This window comes from Camelus dromedarius, chromosome 14 (genome assembly GCF_036321535.1).
Source record: "Camelus dromedarius isolate mCamDro1 chromosome 14, mCamDro1.pat, whole genome shotgun sequence".
NCBI classification, from domain to species: Eukaryota; Metazoa; Chordata; class Mammalia; order Artiodactyla; family Camelidae; genus Camelus; species Camelus dromedarius.
In genome coordinates this window covers 27155983-27178135 of record NC_087449.1, presented here as the reverse complement: position 1 = coordinate 27178135, position 22153 = coordinate 27155983, and the positions used below count along the sequence as shown (strand labels likewise).

General features: G+C 39.1%; 1 protein-coding gene across 2 annotated transcripts in view; it reads right to left on the bottom strand.

Moving 5' to 3' along the window:
• LOC105092849 (cytochrome P450 2J2) overlaps positions 1–18916 on the bottom strand; it is a 41381-nt gene extending 22465 nt beyond the window's left edge. Inside the window, exon 1 of one of the 2 annotated variants that reach the window (XM_031465575.2) lies at positions 18665–18916. In XM_031465575.2, coding sequence (XP_031321435.2) covers positions 18665–18874 — 210 coding nt within the window. In that variant the 5' untranslated portion in view covers positions 18875–18916. Of the gene's footprint in view, positions 1–16433; positions 16529–18664 lie in introns of those variants that run through there. The other variant, XM_064493530.1, reaches the window with a different exon arrangement.
• Between the last annotated feature and the right edge of the window lie 3237 nt (positions 18917–22153).

The window sequence follows — 22153 nt, the reverse complement described above, 5'->3', positions numbered from 1 at the left end:
TAGAGCTGATAGGAACATGGGGCACATGTATATTTTGGAATTAGAGTTCCCTCCAGATATATGCCCAGCAGTGGGATTGCTGGATTATATGGTAAGTCTATTTTTACTTTTTGAGCAATCTCCATACGGTTTTCCATAATGGCAGCATAAAAATTCATTCCTACCAACAGTGTAGGAGGGTTCCCTTTTCTCCACACCCTCCCCAGCATTTATTATTTGTAGACTATTTGATGATGGCCTTTCTGACTGGTGTGAGGTTATACATCATTGTAGTTTTGATTTGAATTTGTCTGATAATTAGTCTGATAATTACATTTGTCTGATACTGAACATTATTCATGTGCCTATTGGCCATTTGTATGTCTTCACTGGAGTATTACTTGTTGAGGTCTTTGCCCATTTGTGCATTGGATTTTTTTTTATTCAGTTATTCAGTTGTACAAGCTGTTTATATATTCTGGAAATTCAGCCCTTGTCAGTTGCCTTTTTTGCAAATATTTTCTTCCATTTGTTTGTTGTTTTCTTTTGCTTATGGTTTCCTTTCCTGTGCAAGAGCTTGTAAGTTTAATTAGGTCCCATTTGTTTATTTTTGCTTTTATTTGTATTGCCTGGGTAGACTACCCTAGAAGAACACTGCTAAGATTAATGTCAGAAAATGTTTTGCCTATGTTTTCTTCTAGGAAGTTTATAGTGTCTTGTCTTGTGTTTAAGTGTTTAAGCCATTTTGAGTTTATTTTTGTGTATGGTGGGAGGGAGTGTTCTAACTTTATTGATCTATATGCTGCTGTCCAGTTTTCCCAACACCGAGGAGATTGCTTTTGCTGAAGAGATTGTCTTTTCTCCACTGTATATTCTTGTCACTTTGTCAAAGATGAATTGACCAGAGGTATGTGTTTTTATTGCTGGGCTCTCTATTCTGTTCCATTGGTCCATACGCCTGTTTTTGTGCCAAAACCAAGCTGTTTTGTTTACTGTAGCTCTGTAGCATTGTCCAACATCTGCAAGGGTCATTCCTCCACTTCGTTCTTTTTCTTTGGTATTGCATTAGGAATTCCGAGTCTTTTGTGATTCCATATAAATTTTTGGATTATTGTTCTAATTCTGTAAAATATCCTGAGTAATTTGATAGGAATTACATGAAATTTGTAGAGTGCTTTGGGTTGTATGGCCATTTTAACAACATTGATTCTTCCCAAGCAAGAGCATAAGATCCCTTTTATTTAAATAATCTTTAATTTGCTTAATCAATGTTTTGTAATTCTCCACATATAAGACTTCCACCTCCTTGGTCAGATGTATTACTAAGTATGTCATTTTATTTTTTGATGCAATTTGAAAAGGGATTCTTTACTTTCTTTTTCTGATATCTCATTGTTAGTCTACAGAAAGGCAACATGTTTTTGTATGTTAATCATGTATCCTGCTTGCTTGCTGTATCCTTTTATCAGTTCTAGTAGTTTTTGTGTGGAACCTTCAGAGTTTTCTATATATAATATCTTGTCATCCACATATTGTGACAATTTTACCTCTTCTCTTCCAATTTGGATCCCTTTTCTTTCTTTTTCTTGTCTGATTGCTGTGGCTAGGACTGCCAAGACTATGTTGAATAGAAGTGGTTAGAGTAGGCATCCTTGTCTTGTTCCAGACTTTAGTGTGAAGGCTTTCAACTTTTTACCACTGAGTATTGTGTTTGCTGTGGTCTGTCATAAATAGCTTTCATTATGGTGAGATATGTTCCCACTATATGCACTTTGGTAAGAGTTGTTATCATTAATGGGTGTTGAATTTTACCAAATGCTTTTTCTGCATCTATTGAGATGATCATATAATTTCTGTCCTTTCTTTTGTTGATGTGGTGTATGACATTGATTGATTTGCATATCTTGAATCATCCTTGTGTAACTGAGATGAATGCAAATTGATCATAGTGTTACAATCTTTTTCAGGTATTGATAGATTTTGTTTGCTAATATTTTGTTGAGAACTTTTGCATCTATATTCATCAAAGATATTGGCCTGTAATTTTCTTTTTTGTTACTTTCTTAGTCCGGTTTCAGTAGCAGGGTGATGGTGGCTTCATAGAATGAATTTGGGAGTGTCCCTCCTTTCAATCTTTTGAAAGAGTCTGAGAAGGTTATGTATGAGTTCTTTCTTGTATGTTTGGAAGAATTCCCCAGTCAAGCTATCTGATCCTGGACTTTTGTTTTCAGAGAGGTGTTTTTAAATTGCTGATTCCATTTTACTTCTAGTAATCAGTCTGTTTAAATGATCTATTTCTTCTTGATTCAGTTTTGGTGGACTATATGTTTCTAGAAACTTGCCCGTTTCTTCTAGGTGGTCCAATTTGTTGCCATACTGTTGTTGATAGAGTTCTCTCTCTTTCCTTTTTTTCTTCTTTTTTTGTACTTGTGTAATTTTGCTTGTAACATCTCCATTTGCATTTCTTATTTTGTTTATTTGTATCCTCTCTCATTTCTTCTTCATGAGGCTTACCAGAGGTTTGTTGATTTTGTTTACTCTTTCAAAGAACCAGCTGTTGGTTTGATTGATTTATTCTATTGTTTTTTAATCTCTATTTTATTTATTTCCTTCCCAGTCTTTATTCTTTCTTTCCTTCTGCTGATCTTAGGTTTTGTTTGTTCTTCTTTTTCGTATTCTTTTAGATGGCAGGCTAGAATGTTTCCTTGAGACTGTTCTTGTTGTTTTGAGGAAGCTGTATCACCATAAACTTCCCTCTTAGGGCTGCTTTTGCTGAATCGCATAGATTTATGTGGTTTTGTTTTCATTGTCATTTGTCTCAGAGGTACTCTTTAATTTTTTTCGTTAATTTTATCATTGACCTATTTTTTTAATAGCATGTCGTTTAGTCTCCATGCAGTCATTTCTTCCCCTCAGTTTTCTTTCTGTGATTGGTTTCTAGTTTCATGCCATCAGAAATGATGCTTGAAATAATTTCTATCCTCTTAAATTTGTTTAGCATTCTTTTGTGTCCAAGCATATGTCAAATATTGAAAACATTCAATGGGCACTTGAAAAGAGTGTGTGTGTGTGTGTGTGTGTGTGTGTATTTGATGCAATGTCTTGGAAATATCAATTACATCTAACTGTTCTATTGTGTCATTTAATATCTCCACTGCCTTATCAATATTATCAATTTTCTATCTGGAAGTACTGTCCAATTATGTTAGTGGGGTGTTGAACTCTCCTATTATTATTGCATTCTATTAATTTCTACCATTATGTCTGTATTTGTTTTACGCATTTAGGTGCTTCTCTATTGGGTGCATATGTGTTAACAAGAGTAGTATCTTCTCGCATTGCTCCTTTTATCAAGATATAGGGTCTTTGTGATTTTTCTTTACAGCCTTTGTTTTACAGTCCATTTTGTCTGATATAAGTATTCTTACTCCTATTTCATTGTCATTTCCATTTCCATGAAATATCTTTTTCTACCCTATCACTTTCAGTCTAAGCGTGTCCTTCACCCTAAAGTGGTCTATTGTAGGCACCGTATTGTAGGCTCTAGTTTTATTATCCAATCTGCCACTCTATGTCTTTTGATTGAAGCATTTTGTCCAATGATGTTTATGTAAATTATTGATAAATGTGTGTTTATTGCCATTTTAAACTTTGTTTTCCAGTTGATTTTGTATTTCTTCTTTGTTCCTTTCATGTTCTTTCATTTTTCCTTTCGTGGTTTGATAATTTTCTTTTTTGTTATCTTCATTTTATTCTTTTAGGTTTTTTGAGCTTATTGTATGCTTTTTTTTCTGGTTACCCTGAATTTCAAGAATTTTAACCCATTACTATATCTATTTGCTTAGACCAGTAATCATATAGGCTGAAACACTTCCTAAAATGATCAAGAACAAAAAAAAAATTACATTTTCTTCCTGCGCTGTACCACATTTTATGATTTTGTTGTCCTCTTTTATATCATCATGTTTATTCTCTTGCTGTTCATTGTAGTTATCATATTTCCAGTTGTATTCTTCTCTTTCTATAGTTCACTGCTTCTTTTCTATTTAGAGGAGAACTTTCAATATTTCCTTTAGGATACGTTCGGTATTGGTGTATTCTTTCAGTTTTTGCTTGTTTGAGAAAGTCTTTAACTCTCCTGTTCTAAAGGATAGTCTTGCCAGAGTATTCTATGTTGCAGATTTTTCTCTTAAGGACTGAATATATCTTGCCACTCCCTTCTGGCCGGCAATGCTTCTGTAGAGAAATCAGTGGAAAGCTTTATAGTGGTTCCCTTGTAACTAACTCTATGTTTTTCTCTTGCTGCCTTTAGAATTGTTCCTTTATCTTACCTTAGCCATCCTAATTATAATATGTCTAAGTGTAAGTCTGTTTGAGTTCATCTTTTTTTGAATACTATGTTGTTTCTGTACTTGGATATTGTTTCCTTCTTCAGGTTAGGGAAGTTTTTGGTCATGATTTCTTCAAATATACTGTCATCCCCCTTTTTCTTTCTTCTCCAACTGGGACCACTATTATGTGTGGACTGGCAGGCTTTATATTATGCCACAGGGCCCTTATATTGCATTCTCTTTTTTTTTTTTTTTACTGCTGTAATGATTGGGTGATTTCCATTATCCTATCTTCTAAATCACTTATTTGTTCTTCCACATTATTTAGTCTGCTCTTGACTACCTTTAGTTCAGTTTTTATTTTAGCAATGGAGATTTCTAATTTTAATTGGTCCCTGTTTATATTTTCTATTTCTTCTTCACAGTAATCTGCATTTCTATCAATAGCCTCTCTTATTTCCTTCAGTGCCTTTATCACTTCCTTTTTCAACTCAGGTTCTTGTTGACTGTCATGGTCTATTTAATTGTTGATTCTTATGTGGACTTTTCTTTTTATTTTAATTGGGAGTGGCTCCTCTCCTTCATTTTACTTATATTTCTCTGACTCTACGAATTTATGTGTAACATTTATCTACTATGGTTGTGAAGAGCTGTTTTTTTTTTTTAATTTTAAAACTGGGAGTGTTCCTGTGTAGACTGTGTCCGTGTAATAATTTTGTCATGAGAGCTATTTTTAGTATGGATATTTGCCATGTCTTTCCTCCTCTTTATTGTGGCTGTTATCCCCTTGACTGGAGGGATGTGATTGCTGTTGTATTGATCAGAGCCTGCACTGGTGGTTGGGTGGTATCTCCTCTTTTCTCTGTGATTTTCACAGCCATGACAGGGGCAAGGTCTGCTCCTCTTTTGCTCTTCTGCTGTTGGAATAGTCTTTCAGATGAGTTTATGAGCTGTGGTGTGTGGTAGGTATGAGTGGAATGCTTCCATTGGGAGAGGAGCAGCTGAGTATTCCTTCAAGGATGTCCACTGGGGAGTGCCCTCTTTGGTGTTGTCTGTCACTCATTGTGCAGGCTTACAAAGTGTAGTTTGTTGACACTGCCGTTGTTCTTGCCTCAACCACTGGTAAGTCATCAACCCACCCTAGTCTCCCCCAGCTTCTTCACCCGGAGAGTCACTATGGCAGATCTGCTAACATCACCCACTTAGACCTGTCATAATGCACATGCAGTCATGCACTCAATCCACCATGAGTCACAGGGTAAGCCCAAAACCCAGCCATGAGTTCACATATACAGGCCTACTGCTAATGGCAGACTAGCTCACACCACACACCTGAACTCTGCTAGGTTGTACCAGAGGCATGGGTCCACAAAGGAAGCAGTAGAGAAAACTTGCCACCACAGCCGGGGGCTTGACAAACCTCAGTTTCACCTGTGTAGTCTCACAATCTTTGGCAATATACTCAGGTTTCAGCCCTGCTTCTGACAGGAGATGCCCACCAGAAATTTTACCTCTCCAGAGCAAGGTGAGTACACTGCTGTGTCTGAATAGTGCCCCACTTCTGCTCAGAATGTGGGTCACCAATGGTACAGAGCAACACTTTCTGGGCTGTTATGGTTATGTTGTGTTGTGTGTCTCCCCACTATTCACACCAGCAGTGGTGTGTGGGAGACCCAGGCTGCTCTGCTCACAATCCCAGCCTCAGCTAAGCCATACTCCAGCCCTCTGAGGCTGTCTCTGTGCAGTCAGGCCCATTCCTCTCCCTGTGTTGATGCCTTTGCTCTAGCACCCAATCCTGGCCTAACCCAACTAGCTCATGTGTCAGGCCAGAGATTGTTCAAACCCTCTGTGCCAATTTCTCTCTGTTCTGTCTGCCAAGCAGGTGCTTCTCTGAAGCTTCTTTTCTATTCCAGCTGACCTCCCCACTGGTGAGGGTGCTTCCCACTGTAAGGGTGCTTTTCCTTCTTTGGAGCTCCTTCCCTAGGCGACAAGTCCAATATCAATTTCCATCCTTTCTTTTCCTTTTTTTGCTGTCTTAACCAGGTTTTTTAAGGATGTCCCTTTTATTTCCAATCGTAAGAGATATTCTGCCAAATTTAAATAGGCATTCTGTAATAACTGCTCCATATATACATGTAGAATTTGATGTATTCCTGGAAGATGGTGAGACGTGTTTCTCTACTCTGCCATCTTGGCAATGCCCCCTGAACTCACTTGTGATGGAGAAATAAATTTCAATTTCTTTTACACCACTGTATTTTGGGATCCTTTTTTAAAATAAGCAATTCAATGTATATCTTCACTAACATATTTATCCACCTTATCTAGCATTCTCACACTTTTGGTGAATAAGATTTTCTCTTATATACATGGCCAAAATTAAGTCATAGAGCTAAAATAGAGAAAGTTTAGAAAATACAGGAGAAGAAAAAAAGAAAGATTCCCATCATGCCTTATAAACAGGCCAGTTTCTTCACAGCCCTCTCTCACTGTTTTAGCTCATATTACTTGCCCCATTTAAAAATCTCCTGTTCCCTTTACTGCAGATAGCCATTGCCTAACATTGCCTAACATTCCTTTCAAGTTCACCCAAATTTATTTCAGCATTCCACACAAGGTTATCCCAACAGTTTCCCATTCACAATGGTCCCATCTAATGTTATGGCATTTGCTTACAAAAAGTCTGTATATCACGTTTCATCATAGATTGTCTTATGCTATGTCTGGCACGTGATAAGAAATTCATAAATGTCTCTTTGAATAAACCAATCTGTGAGTAAATCAAGGTTCCTCTATTATGAAAAGTCAGGTCTCATAAGTAGAGAATAGATATCTGAGTCAAACAGTTTTGGGTTGAAGTCTTTGTTGGGCCATTATCTATGTTCAATAACTGGACAAATCACTTGACACTTTTCAGTCAGTTTCCTCAGTGATAAATCAGAAATAACATTAGATGATTCCGAACTTGGGTGTCTTTTGTAAAGAGTAAATGAACATATATCTGTATACAAGAGCTAGCATATTGGTCATACTTCATGTTTCCAAAATGCTAGAAAGTAATGTTAATTACAGCTAAATCACACCATTTAACTCCATTTGTTGAACTCCATTTTGCATTAAAACCAAAAATATTAAAAAAGCAACCCAATATAAAATAAAATTTAATAGTTCTGATGAAAAATCTTTGGGCCACAGGTAAGACTATAGTCTTCATTTCAACCCTGGTCAGTTTTATGACTTTAGGCAGATAATTGATCCTCTCTAGTCATATATACGTTACAGTGGTAAAACAAGGCTATAGATCATATTTCTGACTCCAGATAAGAGTGAGTAAAAGCATCTCATTGACTCCTCCTGCTTATCACCGATTGGCACAGACAAAAGGAGTTCTAATACAATACTGTTCTCTGTACCAAAGATCCAGAAAAAGGGTGGCCCACCAGGACTGAACTTTCAGCCTTCCTGTTCCAGAGGCAAATGCCATGAAAAAGATGTGACTCTTCCCCATCATAGTGGTGAGGGGCTATAACAGCATAGAATATGGGTGGAATCTTGTCTTCACCCAATATCAGTAACAATAGGGTGATGCCTCTTCCCCTGCTGACTCTGTGAGCTCTAGTTTGAATACCACCTCTGAACTGCATTAGAGAGTCTACATGGAGGAGTCAGGGGGGAAATTCTGAGTCCTACCACTGTGGAGAAATAAGGAGATACCCATTCCCATGGAGAAGTTATAGGGATGTGACTGACTTGCATTCCCCATGTAGCAAGGAACAGGCTATCCTACTCAGAGGGGCTCCAGTTTCTTCTCCCCATTTTCATTCTCTCCAGCCTGCACTGATGAGAATGTGGGCTGGGGTCCTGCAGGGGTGGTAACACATCAGTGCGGTAGGCCAGTATAGCACTGCAAGGGTTCTATAACATAAATTGACATTTGAATTATAATCCACAAGGGTGAGCATTCTGAACATATGTAGGTTGACTATCTGCTAAAATGCAGATTTACACAAATCCCATAGACATGTAACAAAATACCCAAAATGTCCAGGATAGAATCCTACATTACTCGTGTTACGAAGAATCCAGGAAATCTCAACTTGAATGATTTGAACACAATACTGAGATGATAGAGATGTTGAAATTATAGGATAAAGATTTTAATGCAGCTATTATATGTTCCAATAAACAACTGTACTCTCAAAACTTTTAAAGTAGAAAATCTTAGCAATGAAATAGAAAATATACAAAAGAATCATAGACAAAATTTAGAAATGAAAAATAAAATAACCGAAACAAAAAACTCTCTATTGATGCAGCATGTTAATAACAGAATAATCGGTGAAATTGAAGACATCAATAGAAAGTACCCAATTTGAACAACTCTGAGAATATAGACTGAGAAAAGAACAGATACTGAGCTTCAAGGACTGTTGCTAGAATGACAAAATATCTATCAATTGTGCCATCAGTATCCAACAGTACTAGAAGGCAGTGAAAAATAAATGTGAATTGAAAAAATATTTGATGAGTTAGTAGCTGAAAAATTCTCAAACACGGTAGGAGAAAAACCTACAGATCAAAGAAGCTGTGAGTGAACGAATAAATCCAAAGACTTCAACACCAAGACATGTTATAATCAAATCTCTAAAAACTAAAAACAATGAAAACTACTTGAAAGCATGCAGAGGAAATAAGGTAATTTCTCATGGAAAAAACAGCTCAAATTACAGCAGATTCCTCATGAGAAACTAGGGCAGCCAGAAAGAAGTAGCATAATATTTTTAAGAATTAAAGAAATTGTCAACCTACAACTCTATATCCAGGGAAAATATACTCAAAAAAAGGAGGTGAAATAAAGCCATTTTTAGATGAAAGAATGTGAAGAGAATTATTTTGTTAGTAGACCAGTTCTCCAAGAGTGGTTAAAGAAAGTTCTTCAGTTACAGGACAAAAGCAACAGAAAGCATAAGTTAATGAGTAAACACACTAGACTATTCTTAAATTTAAAAAAATTGTGTTTGACAGTCAAAAACAAAATTATAATACTGTCTGACATTGTACTAAATGTATACAGAGATAATATTTAAGACAGTTTATGTATTATAAAGATGGGAAGGTAAAGAGATGGATAGTTTTAAGGTATCTATATTCCTCCTGAAGTGGTAAAGTATTGATTCTTATACTTCAATAAGCTGTGTGCATAGCATGTAATTTACAGCAACCACTGAAAACACAATACAAAGAGATATAATCTAAAACACTACAGAGAAAACAGAATTTTAAAAAAGTTGTTCAAGTGCCTCACAAGAAGACAGCAGAAAGAAGAGAAATAATGTATAATGTAGAAAAATAGAAAATAAAAAGTAAAATGTCAGATTTAAGTGTTAACATATCAATACTTACATTAGCTGTAAATGATCTGAATTCACCAATTAAAAGAGAGAGACTGGCATAATAAAAAGAAAAGAACCCACCTCTGGGCCATCGATAAGAAACTCATTTTAAATGTAACCATGTAAGTTAAGGTTGAAAGTGAAAGAATGGAGAAGAAAACACTATGTAAGTCCTAATCAAGAGAACCAGTTTGCCGATAGTATATCAGACAAAGAAAAGTTCAGGCAAAGAAAATTACCAGGGATAAGGAGAGACATTAAATAATACTGGAAAAGCCAATTCACCAAGATGGCATAACAACGCTAATATGTACGCAGCATATAAAAGAGCTGCCAAATGCATAAATGAAAAGTAGCAGAGAGGGAGGAGGCCAAGATGGTGGAGTAGAAGGACGCTTGTAGCTCACCCTCTCCCACAAATGCACCAAGACTCACATCCACAGACCCACTCAGCCAACCAGAGCACCTGCAGAACTCTGACAGAACATCGTCCTCTTCAAAAGATAGAGATGCCAAAAATCTGGTAGGAGAAAAGGAAAAAAGAAAGAAGAAAAGGCAAAACAGAGCAGGATGGGTCCCGCGGGGAGGAAGCAGCAAAGGAGGACTGGCACTCGTTTGCTGGGTCTCCCCTCTCCAACCGAGAGGCCAGCAGGATGGAGGGGGAGCCTCCGAGGCTTGGATCTGTACAGAGCAGCCCTTGACCAACAGAACTAAGTTAAATGGGCACAGAGGGTCCCCGAAACACCCAGCCCAAGACGCAGCCTGGCAGCTGCATGCAGGGCCAGGCTGCCTGAGCCGGGCGGAGGACGGGGATGGCTGCACTGAGGCAGCCCCAGGGGACTGCAGGGGGCTGCGCACCATGGCTGTGGGTGCACAGGGCAGAACAACCTGGGCCCTCCATAAAACACCACGATGTGCCCTGGGGGGGAAGGTGCATACCCCTATCTCTGAAAACCTGCAGAAAGTTTTTGGGTGAAGAGAGGAGGGGCTCAGGCACAGCCGCCATACCCTCCGGCGCTGAGCACCCATGCGGGGGCGAAACCTGCATCCGCACCAAAGGACTTGGCAGCCTCAGGGGCCAGATGGAGACTTGTCTACAGCCCGAGGCAGATAGGATCCTTCCATCCTGGTCCCTCAGAGAACTTGCTGCGCCAAGACAAACAAGGAGCTGGGATTTGGCCCGAAGCAGGGACAGGGCTTTTCCTCTGTCTTCCCTGAGCCCGCCTGCAGAGCGCCGACCAGGGCGGAGCGCGCAGCAGCACATAGCAGTGGAGGAACCTGCGCTGGGAGAGGGCAGGTGGCCCCCTGCCTTTTGGGCGGGAACACAGAACCTGACTGTGGTACTGGGAGGGGTCGTGACCCGCCCTCCTACCTGGCCAGTCTGCAACATCTGACTGCGGCATCGGGAGGGGCAGTGACCCGCCCACCCACAGCAAAGGAGAGCTGCACCGGACCCAGTGTTGGGAGGAGGCGTAATCTGCTTGCCGACAAGCACTGGGAGCAGCACAGACAAGGGTGCCAAGGGAGGGCCTCTGGAAACAGCAAGCTGAGCTTCCAAAATAGGACTAAGACAGAAAGACTTCACATTAAAAGCACACAGTCTCCAGGAGAACACCAACCACTCCCCCCCTTTTTTAAAAATCTGTTTTACCTGTTCTATTTTCTATTACCCTTTTAATTTTTACTTCTTAAACAATTATATATACCCCCAGTTTTAATCCCTTTAAAATTAAAAAAAATTTTATTATTTTCTTAAATTTCTGCTTCAACTTGCTCTTCTATTATTCATTATACACTGTTTTCAAACCTTTTTTTCTCCCTTCTTTTAAAATTCTCTCTCTCTCTCTTTTTTTCTTTTCTAAGTTTTATTCCTACATAGGCATTAGATAAACTCCTTAAGGACCACAATAGATAACTGATACTCCATAAACCACAGTGCCAGAGAGGTATGAGCAAGATGAAGAAGCAGAGAAACCATTTCCAATTAAAAGAACAAGAGAAATCCCCTAAAAGAACGATCAATGAAATAGACATCGATAACCTACTAGATCAAGATTTCAAAAAAGGAGTGATCAAAGTACTGAAGGAACTAAAAGAGATAGTGTTTAGAGACATAAAGTATGTCAAAAATGAAATTGAAGCTATAAAGAAGAGCCAGGTAGAACTGGTAAACTCATTGGCTGAGATGCGGAATGATCTAAAGGCTGTGCAAAGCCAACTAGATAATGCAGAGGAACGAATTAGTGACCTAGAAGACAGGACAATAGAAAGCACCCAATCAGAACAACTGCAAGATAAACAAATAAAAACAAATGAAAGCAACATAAGGGACCTATGGGATAATATAAAGCATGCCAATCTTTGCATAATAGGTGTCCCAGAAGTGGAAGAAAGATCAAAGGGGATTGAAAAGGTTTTTGAAGAAATCATGACTGAAAACTTCCCAAACTTAAAGAAGGAATCAGATATCCAAGTACAGGAAGCTCAGAGGGTCCCAAACAGGAAGAACCCAAATAGACCCACACCAAGACATATCATAATCAAGATGGCCAGAGTCAAGGATAAAGAAATGATCCTAAAGGCAGCAAGAGAAAAGCAAAGAGTGAGTTACAAGGGACCTCCATAAGGCTCTCAGCTGATTTCTCTACACAAACACTACAGGTCAGAAGGGAGTGGCAAGAAATATTCAAAGTCCTGAATGAAAAAAGATGCAGCCTAGGATACTTTATCCAGCAAGTCTATCCTTTAGGATAGGAGACATAAAGAATTTCACAGACAAGAAAAAGCTACAAGAGTTTAGCAACACTAAACCCATGCTAAAAGAAATATTGAAAGGTCTACTTTAAATAGAAAAGAAGCAGGATGCTACAGAAATGAGAAACTCACAACTGGAAAGGTGATAACTCATGAATTACAAATAAAATAAACATGAAATTATAAAAGAAGACATACAAATCATTGAGAGTGGGAGAGTGAGGCAGGAAAATATAGAATTTTTTTTCTTTCTTTTTAAAATTTTTAGTTCTTGGTAGGATGTGTTTGAAATCATGTTACTCTCAGTTTAATAAAAACAGTTATAGTAATGGGCTAATAGACTTCCAAAAGGGTAACCACAAGCCAAAAACTTACAAGGGAGTCACAAATAATAAATAAAATCCATGATAACACAAAGGAAAATTAACAAACCACAAAAGGAAGAAGAAAGGAACAAAGAGGAAATACCAAATCAACTGCAAAGATAAGTTCAAAATGGCAATAAACACACATCTATCATTAATTACTGTAAATGTTAATGGACTAAATGCTCCAGTCAAAAGACACTGAGTGGCAGACTGGATAATAAAGCAAGAACCTTCAATATGCTGCATACAAGAGACCCACTTTAGGGAGAAGGACACATACAGATTGAGAGTGAAAGGATGGAAAAGAATATTCCGTGCAAATGGAAAACCCAAAAAAGCAGGTGTTTCAGTACTGATTTCAGACAAAATAGACTTTAAAACAAAGGCCATAAAGATACAGAAGGACATTTTATAATGATTAAAGGAGTGATACAAGATGAGGATATTACACTCGTTAGTGTGTAGGAGCACCTAAGTACATAAAACAATTACTAACAGAGATAAAGAGGGATATTGATGGGAATACAATCATAGTTGGAGATTTTAACACTGCATTAACATCACTAGACAGGTCTTCCAGACAGAAAATAAACGAGGCAACAGAGAAATTAAATACTACAATAGAAAAACTAGATTTGGTGGATATTTTCAGAGCATTACACCCCCCAAAAATAGGATATACATTCTTTTCAAGTGCACATGGAACATTTTCCAGGATTGATCATGTACTTGGGCACAAAAGAAATCTCAGCAATTTTAAGAAGATAGAAAATATCTCAAGCATCTTTACTGACCACAATGCCATGAAACTAGAAATCAACAACAGAGATACAAAGGAGAACAAAAGGAAGGCATGGAGATTAAACAATATGCTATTAAAAAACCAATGGGTCAATGAGGAAATCAAAGCTGAAATTAAAAAATACCTTGAGACAAATGACAACGAAAGCACAACCACACAAAATTTATGGGACACAGCAAAGGCAATGCTAACAGGGAAGTTTATAGCGATACAGGCCTTCCTCAAAAGAGAAGAACAAACTCAAATAAACAATTTAACGCACCAACTAAAAGAACTAGAAAAAGAAGAACAAAAATCCCAAAAAGGCAGCAGAAGGAAGGAAATTATAAAGATTAGGAAGAAAATAAATAAAATACAGGTTAAAAAGACCATAGAAAAAGTCAACCAAACCAAAAGCTGGTTTTTTGAAAAAGTAAATAAAATCGACAAACCTCTGGCCAAACATCAAAGACCTAGAATTGCCAAAGAAGAAAAAAGAGAGAGCACAAATTAGCAAAATAAGAAAGGAGAATGGAGAAATTACAACAAATAAAATAGAAATACAGACTATCATAGGAGAATATTATGAAAAACTATATGGAACCAAAGTGGATAACCTGAAGTAGATGGACAAGTTTCTGGAAACATACTGTCCACCAAGACTGAATCAAGAAGAAACTGACCACTTGAACAAACCGATCACTACAAATGAAATCAAATTAGCAATAAAAAACCTCCCTACAAATAAAAGTCCAGGACTGGACGGCTTCACCGGGGAATTCTACCAAACATACAAAGTGAACTCATACCAGTCCTTCTCAAACTCTTCCAGACGATTGAAAAGGAGGGAATACTCCCAAACTCATTCTATGAAGCCACCATCACCCTGATACCAAAACCAGGCAAAGACACTACCAAAAAAGAGAATTATAGGCCAATATCACTGATGAACATAGACGCCAAAATCCTCACCAAAATATTAGCAAATAGAATCCAACAACACATAAAAAAGATTATACATCATGACCAAGTGGGGCTCATCCCAGGGACACAAGAGTGGTTCAGTAAATGCAAATCAATCAATGTAATACATCACATCAACAAGAGAAAGGACAAAAACTACATGATCATCTCAATAGATGCAGAAAAAGCATTTGATAAAATTCAACAACCATTTATAATAAAAACTCTCACAAAAGTGGGTATAGAGGGAACATATCTCAACATAATAAAAGCTATATATGACAAACCTACAGCCAGCATAGTGCTCAATGGTGAAAATCTCAGAACCTTCCCACTAAAATCTGGGACAAGACAAGGATGCCCACTATCACCACTCCTATTCAACATAGTCCTGGAAGTCCTAGCCACAGCAATCAGACAAGAGAGAGAAATAAAAGGGATCCAAATTGGAAAAGAAGAGGTAGAAGTGTCACTATATGCCGATGACATGTTACTATATGTAGAAAACCCTAAACGGTCCAAGCAAAAACTACTACAGCTGATCAAAGAATTCAGCAAGGTAGAAGGTTACAAGATTAACGTTCAAAAACCAGTGGAATTTCTTTACACTAATGATGAATCAACAGAAAAAGAAAGTAAAGAAACAATCCCCTTTAAAATAGCATCCAAAGTAATAAAATACCTAGGAATAAATCTAACCAAGGAGGTGAAAGAATTGTACACAGAAAACTATAAACCACTGATGAAGGAAATTAAAGAAGACTTTAAAAAATGGAAAGATATCCCATGCTCTTGGATTGAAAGGATCAATATTGTTAAAATGGTCACACTGCCCAAGGCAATCTACAGATTTAATGCAATACTTATCAAATTACCCAGGACATATTTCACAGAACTAGAACAAATCATAATAAAATTTATATGGAACCATCAAAGACCTAGAATTGCCAAAGCATTACTGAAGAGAAAGAAAGAGGCTGGAGGAATAACTCTCCTAGACTTCAGACAATACTATAGAGCTACAGTCATCAAGACAGCATGGTATTGGTACCAAAACAGACACACAGACCAATGGACCAGAATAGAGAGCCCAGAAATGAACCCACAAACTTTTGGTCAACTCATCTTCGACAAAGGAGGCAAGAATATACAATGGAATAGAGACAGTCTCTTCAGCAAATGGTGTTGAGAAAAGTGGACAGCAGCATGTAAAGCAATGAAGCTAGAACACTCCCTTACACCATACACAAAAATCTACTCAAAATGGATCAAAGACTTAAACATAAGACAAGATACAATAAACCTCCTAGAGGAAAAATATAGGCAAAACATTATCTGACATACATCTCAAAAATTTTCTCATAGAGGAAATAAAAGCAAGAATAAACAAATGGGACCTAATGAAACTTACAAGCTTCTGCACAGCAAAGGAAACCATAAGTAAAACAAAAAGACAACCTACAGAATGGGAAAAAAAAATTGCAAATGAAACCGACAAAGGCTTGATCTCCAGAATATATAAGAAGCTCATACAACTCAATAAGAAGAAAATAAACAACCCAATCCAAAAATGGGCAGAAGACCTAAACAAGCAATTCTCCAAGGAAGACATACAAATGATCAATAGGCACATGAAAAAAATGCTCAATATCACTAATTATCACAGAAATGCAAATCAAAACTACAATGAGGTATCACCTCATACCAGTCAGAATGGCCATCATTCAAAAGTCCACAAATGACAAATGCTGGAGAGGCTATGGAGAAAAGGGAACCCTCCTACACTGCTGGTGGGAATGCAGTTTGGTGCAGCCACTGTGGAAAACAGTATGGAGATTCTTCAAAAGACTAGCAATAGACTTACCATATGACCCAGGAATCCTGCTCCTTGGCTTATATCCAGAAGGAATCCTACTTCAGGATGACACCTGCACCCCAATGTTCATAGCAGCACTATTTACAAAGGCCAAGACATGGAAACAGCCTAAATGTCCATCAACAGATGACTGGATAAAGAAGAAGTGGTATATTTATACAATGGAATACTACTCAGCCATAAAAACCGACAACATAACGCCATTTGCAGCAACATGGATGCTCCTGGAGAATGTCATTCTAAGTGAAGTAAGCCAGAAAGAGAAAGAAAAATACCATATGCGATCGCTCATATGTGGAATCTAAAAAAAAACAAGAAACAAAAACAAAGCATAAATACAAAACAGAAATAGACTCACAGACATAGAATACAAACCTGTGGCTGCCAAGGGGGCGGGGTGTGGGAAGAGATAGACTGGGATTTCAAAATTGTAGAATAGATAAACAAGATTATACTGTATAGCACAGGGAAATATATATAAGATCTTATGGTAGCTCACAGAGAAAACAATGTGACAATGAATATACACATGTTCATGTATAACTGAAAAATTGTGCTCTACACTGGAATTTGACACAGCATTGTAAAATGATTATAAATCAATAAAAAAAAGTTAAAAAAAAAAAAAAAGAAGGATGCCAACTGATTAACAAATACATCTGAGTACTGGTTCTCCAGTTAGAGAAGCCAGCAACACAACATGAGAGATTCCTTTTTACATGCTTTAGTTTCAGGCAGAAGTTAAGTCATATCCCTTTTATTTCAAAACATTAACTGTATGAAATTGTCCAATAAGATTAATGTTTGCTGCTGTTTAAAAAATAAATAAATAAATAAATAAATTTTAAAAAATGGAGAAAAGAAAAAAAAAGAAAAGTAGCAGAACTGAGTAGAGATATAGACAAAATGGTAATTATATTTGGAGACTTCAACATCCCTCTCCTAGTCACTGAGAGAATCAGTAGGTAAAAAGTCAACAAGAGCACAGAAGAACTAAAGAACACAGTCATCTAATTATTTCTAATTGACATATAGTAGAGAACACTTCATCAACAGCAGCAGAATACATTATTCAAGTATACATGGTGCTGCATCTTGGGTCATAAAACTCACATTTGTATATTAAAAAAATTGAAACCATAAAAATATGTCCTCAGACAATAATGGACTCAAGCTGGAAATCATTAACAGAAAGATAACAGGACAATCTCCCAATACTTTGATATTACACAACACACTTCACAAACAGGGGGACAGGTATAGGTGCCTAGCTGTAGAATTCTGTAGACTAGTTCTGTCCCTTAGTGGTACCGATGGGGTTGTTCTCCCAGAAAGTGATAATCCCTTCCCCATCTGAACGTGGATATACATCACAGGCTTATGTTTAAAGTGCTCCAGGTTCTTTCTAGGCAAAGGGGACCAATATTTGTTGGGAACCTACTATAAGCTGTATTAAACTTGACCATTCACTGTTTTATTTAATGTTCACAACCGCCTATTATAGTGTTGTCTCTCAGTAAATTACCAGCGCTGAGAGGCAGGGAAGCAGCTGAAGATTGTTGGGAAAGTGTTGGACGTTGGAGAGAATTTTAAGGAAATCAGAGCAGCCAGTTTCGAAGCCCTGATGGGAGATAATTACAAAGAAGTGGACAGAAGCTACGAGAAGGGTTCCAAGCGGCTCCCTAAGGATTCTAAACTTGGGAGGCAGCTGGAGATTAGGGAGAAATCTAAGCCGAGGAATATTTTAAATGATTACTTTAGAGGGAGTGGATTACAGAGTGAGGAGGCTGAAGGTGAGGGGCTCAGTCCTTGAGGGGATGGAAGAAAGTCAGTTGGAAAGTGGTGAGGATTTAGGTAATCACATTTTACTCATGGGAAATGCAGTCTCTGAGAAGGAAAGTAGAGCATTTCCCGCCCGCCTTGGTAATAGTATTAAAAAGACGTGATCATATTACAAATAGGATGTGCTAGCAATGTGTACCATGACACACAATTAAAGAATGTATCATGTCTTGCACACTTAAATAGTACACAGCACAAAATTGTACCCCTAGAAAGGACAGGTGGAATCACTAGGTGAAGGTGAGGAACACTCAAAGCGGGTGTACCCGGGAACCTGCTTTAGCGTCAGAGCCCTCCCCATCCTTCTGTCCTCGGTACCCAAATTGGCTCTTACCCTACAGGTCAGGGTGAACCCAGGCAGCTTCGCCTTCTCTTACCCGCTGAAGCGACAGGTGAACCTTCTTAAAGTCCAGATAGAAGATGTGTCCCACGAAGGGCAGGCGCGGGGGCCCAGGCGGGTAGTTCTTTGGGCGACGACTTTTGAGGAAATCAACAAAGAAGAGAAATACAACTGCGCCCAGCAGGAGAGTGCGGAGATGGAGCAGCCCCCAGACAGTGGCTGCCAGGGAGCCCAAAGCTGCAAGCATAACTGAGATGTAGGCTACGTTCTCAGTGCTCTGCGCAGGCCCTGGTCTGAGGCGGGGCTCTAGAGTCTGAGCTCCCAGACCCGCCCCCTTCCCGGCCCCTCCCTTGGCCCCGCCCCCGCCCCGCCCCACTCCAGGCAGTGCCTTCCCCTCCCCGCCCCCAGGTCCAGCCACCCAAACACCGCCCACTCGCAGGTTCCAGCCCGCACTTCCCTGCCTTGCCTGCCTGGCGCCCAGTGGCCAGGCTTCTGCCAGTATTCAGGGCTCTTTCCCCAGACCCGCCTCCTGCTGCAACCCTACCACCCACACCGGGTCCTCTCCTTCCCTCCTCCTGCATCCAGCCTGCCTGCCAGCCCCACTAGAAGCCAGAGGCCAGATTCCTGGAAGAACATGACCAGGTTTTGGAAAAGGCCAGTCTAGGAGCTTTTTTAGTTGCTATTTAGAAAGCTTGTCTCTCTGTGAGATCATGGGCCTATAGGCGTTATGGTTTCATTGCATCTGAGAGTGGCACGGACTTTAGAGCTCCCTGTTCTCAGTCACCTTCTCACTCACTGATTGGAACTGCACCTGGTGAATTTTAATCAGAGTAACGGCAGCACCTGACATTTCTTCTGTGTTTACTATACACCAGGCGTTGCATCAGCCTCTTTCCATAAATTGCTTAATTCCGACAAAATTATGCAGATGCTCTCTTCCTTCCATCTTGCAGTTGCAGAAACTGAGACAGAGACATGTCCCAAATAAGTGGTAAGTAAATGAACCCACTGGTCTGCAAGACATCTTAGGACTCCCTGGATTTGAAGATAAAGAAACATGTGGAGCTGGCTGGCCCTGTTTGAAGTCCATGAAAGCTTTTGTTAGAGCAAGCAGGTAGAGAGAGATGAGCAGAGAAAGGGGGATGCAGGCCAAATGGCAGGAGCTGGGCAGAAAGGAGGGACACAGGCCAAATACAGGAAACCATATGTCATGTGAGCACCAGGGGTCCCTGGGCAGAGAAAGAAAAGCAGGAACCTCTGAGCTGATAAGTGGTCACATATTTTGGGGTTAAGAGCAGTGGGAAGGCCAACAAAGAAAGGTGGGAAAAGGCAGGAATCTCAGGTATCTGAATATAACTTTTTGCTCATTATGCCCTCATTTCAATAAAATTAGCCTTGCAGATTAGAAGCACCCTTCATGCACTGAGGCCATGACACATCCTATCCAGAGTAAATATGGATAAAAATCCCTCCTCCTTTTGGGAAGGCAGAGTTGGTGTAAAAATCAGGGAATAGGACCCCAAACCCTTCCTCCTCAATGAATATTCCACTCGTTTATTTTTACACCCTATGGAACCAACTTGCCAAAAACAAAACAACACCTCGGGCAGCGACTCACCTGAGCCAGCCCACTCTCCCACTGAGATTGTACTATCTATCCCTTAATAAAGCTGCCCCTTACTGTCTTAACCTCTGCATCTCAGCTCTGAATTCTTTCTGGGAGGAGACAAGAACCTGGACACCAGATACATCTACCAGCAACATCTTAACCCTGACTCCTGGACCTGATACAGGAAAAATGTGGGGAGAAAGGATGGTCATATCCCTGGTCTGGGTTGAGTCCCTGGGACGTGCCCCGCCAGGTGTGGGTTCTTGACTTCACTTAGGAGAGAATTCAAGAATGAGGCACAGTTGAATAAAAGTAGATTTATGCAGAGAGATATGTACTCCATAGACAGAGTGCAGGCTGTCTTAGAAGGCAAGAGAAAGGCCATGAGGTGTGGGGATTGGGTGCTTAGTTCAAAGTAAAGTAGATAGACGCTCCATAGACAGAGTGCAGTCTGCCTCACTCAAAAGGGAGAGTGGCCACGAGGTGTGGCCACCCTGCCCTTACCAGAGTCATAAATCCCATTACTTAGAATGCCCCCTGACAAGTCTTACTTCACTTGTAACCAATCAGGTACCTGTACATCAGCTGACCAGGTAGCCCCTACCCTTTGTGTGCACAACCCTTTTTCTAATAAAACACCCTGTCCATTCAACCTGGTGCTCATACAGGAACCTCTTCTCTGTGTGGCCCTCTGTTGCCTATAGCAGCGTATCTATTAAACTTACCTGTCTCCAACTTTGTTTCTTGTAAATTCTTTTTCTGCTCGCAACACCAGCCCTCCATGTCTCTCAGCAAAGCATTACCTCAAAGCTCCTCGCACTGAGGCTAGTCCTTATTAGGTGCTTAATGGACTCTGAAGGTGGGTGTCTTAGTCCTTCTCCTTTTTGGTTTGCTTACTGAGAGCCTTTCTCTGAAGCCCCAAGACAGTGTAGGACCCCAAGTTCCAAACTCTCATGCCACCTTTGTGTGCCTACCTGTGTCTCACCATATGTGAGATGCTCAAAACATGAAACATAGTTCTGGAATAGTATAGCACACACTCAGGTGCTCAACATCTATAGAAAGGATGCTGAAAATCTATTTCTTTTAAAGAAATAAAACAGCAGTGAAGCCTCTTTTCTATCCTCCAAAGCTCAGAGGGAGATACTAGTCAGAGCTTAATTTTCATCCTTCCAGTCCCCATTTTCTTGTTTCACTACAATTGTTATGCATTCATGCAATTTTTCCTAATATGTATATAAATACTTTTGAAAAATTATCATACAACTGATTTCTTATCTCAGTGTTATGTGTTTGAGATCTATCTGGGTTGATATGTATGGTTTTAGTTCATTCTCTTTAACAGCTATGTAGTATTCCATCAGTACCCCACAATTTTTGGAGAGGGATAAAATGGACATATATTAGTTTCAGATGTACAACACAATGATTCATCTGAGAAAAATGACCACATAAAATATCTAGTTAACAACCAATATGATATATAATTACACATTTTTTTTCTTATTATGAGCAATTTTAAGATCTACTTTCTTGGCAACTTTCAACTATGCAGTTCAGTATTACTAACTCTGGTCACTCTGCTGTACATCCCTGAGACTTATTTATTTTATAATGGAAAGTTCTTACCTTGACCTGCTTCATCCATTTGGCTCAACCCCTGCCTTCCTGCCTTTGGCAACCACCAATCTGTTCTGTGTATCTAGGAGCTCCATTTTTGTTTTTGATTTGGGTTTGTCTCTTTTAGATCGCACATGTAAGTTAGAACATTTAACACTTGTCTTTTTTTGTCTGACATTTCATTTAGCATAATGTCCTTGAGGTCCATTCACGCTGTTGCAAATGGTAAGACTTCCTTCAGTATGTATATGCAGATCTCTCATTTTCTTTATTCATTCATCTACTGATGGGCATGAG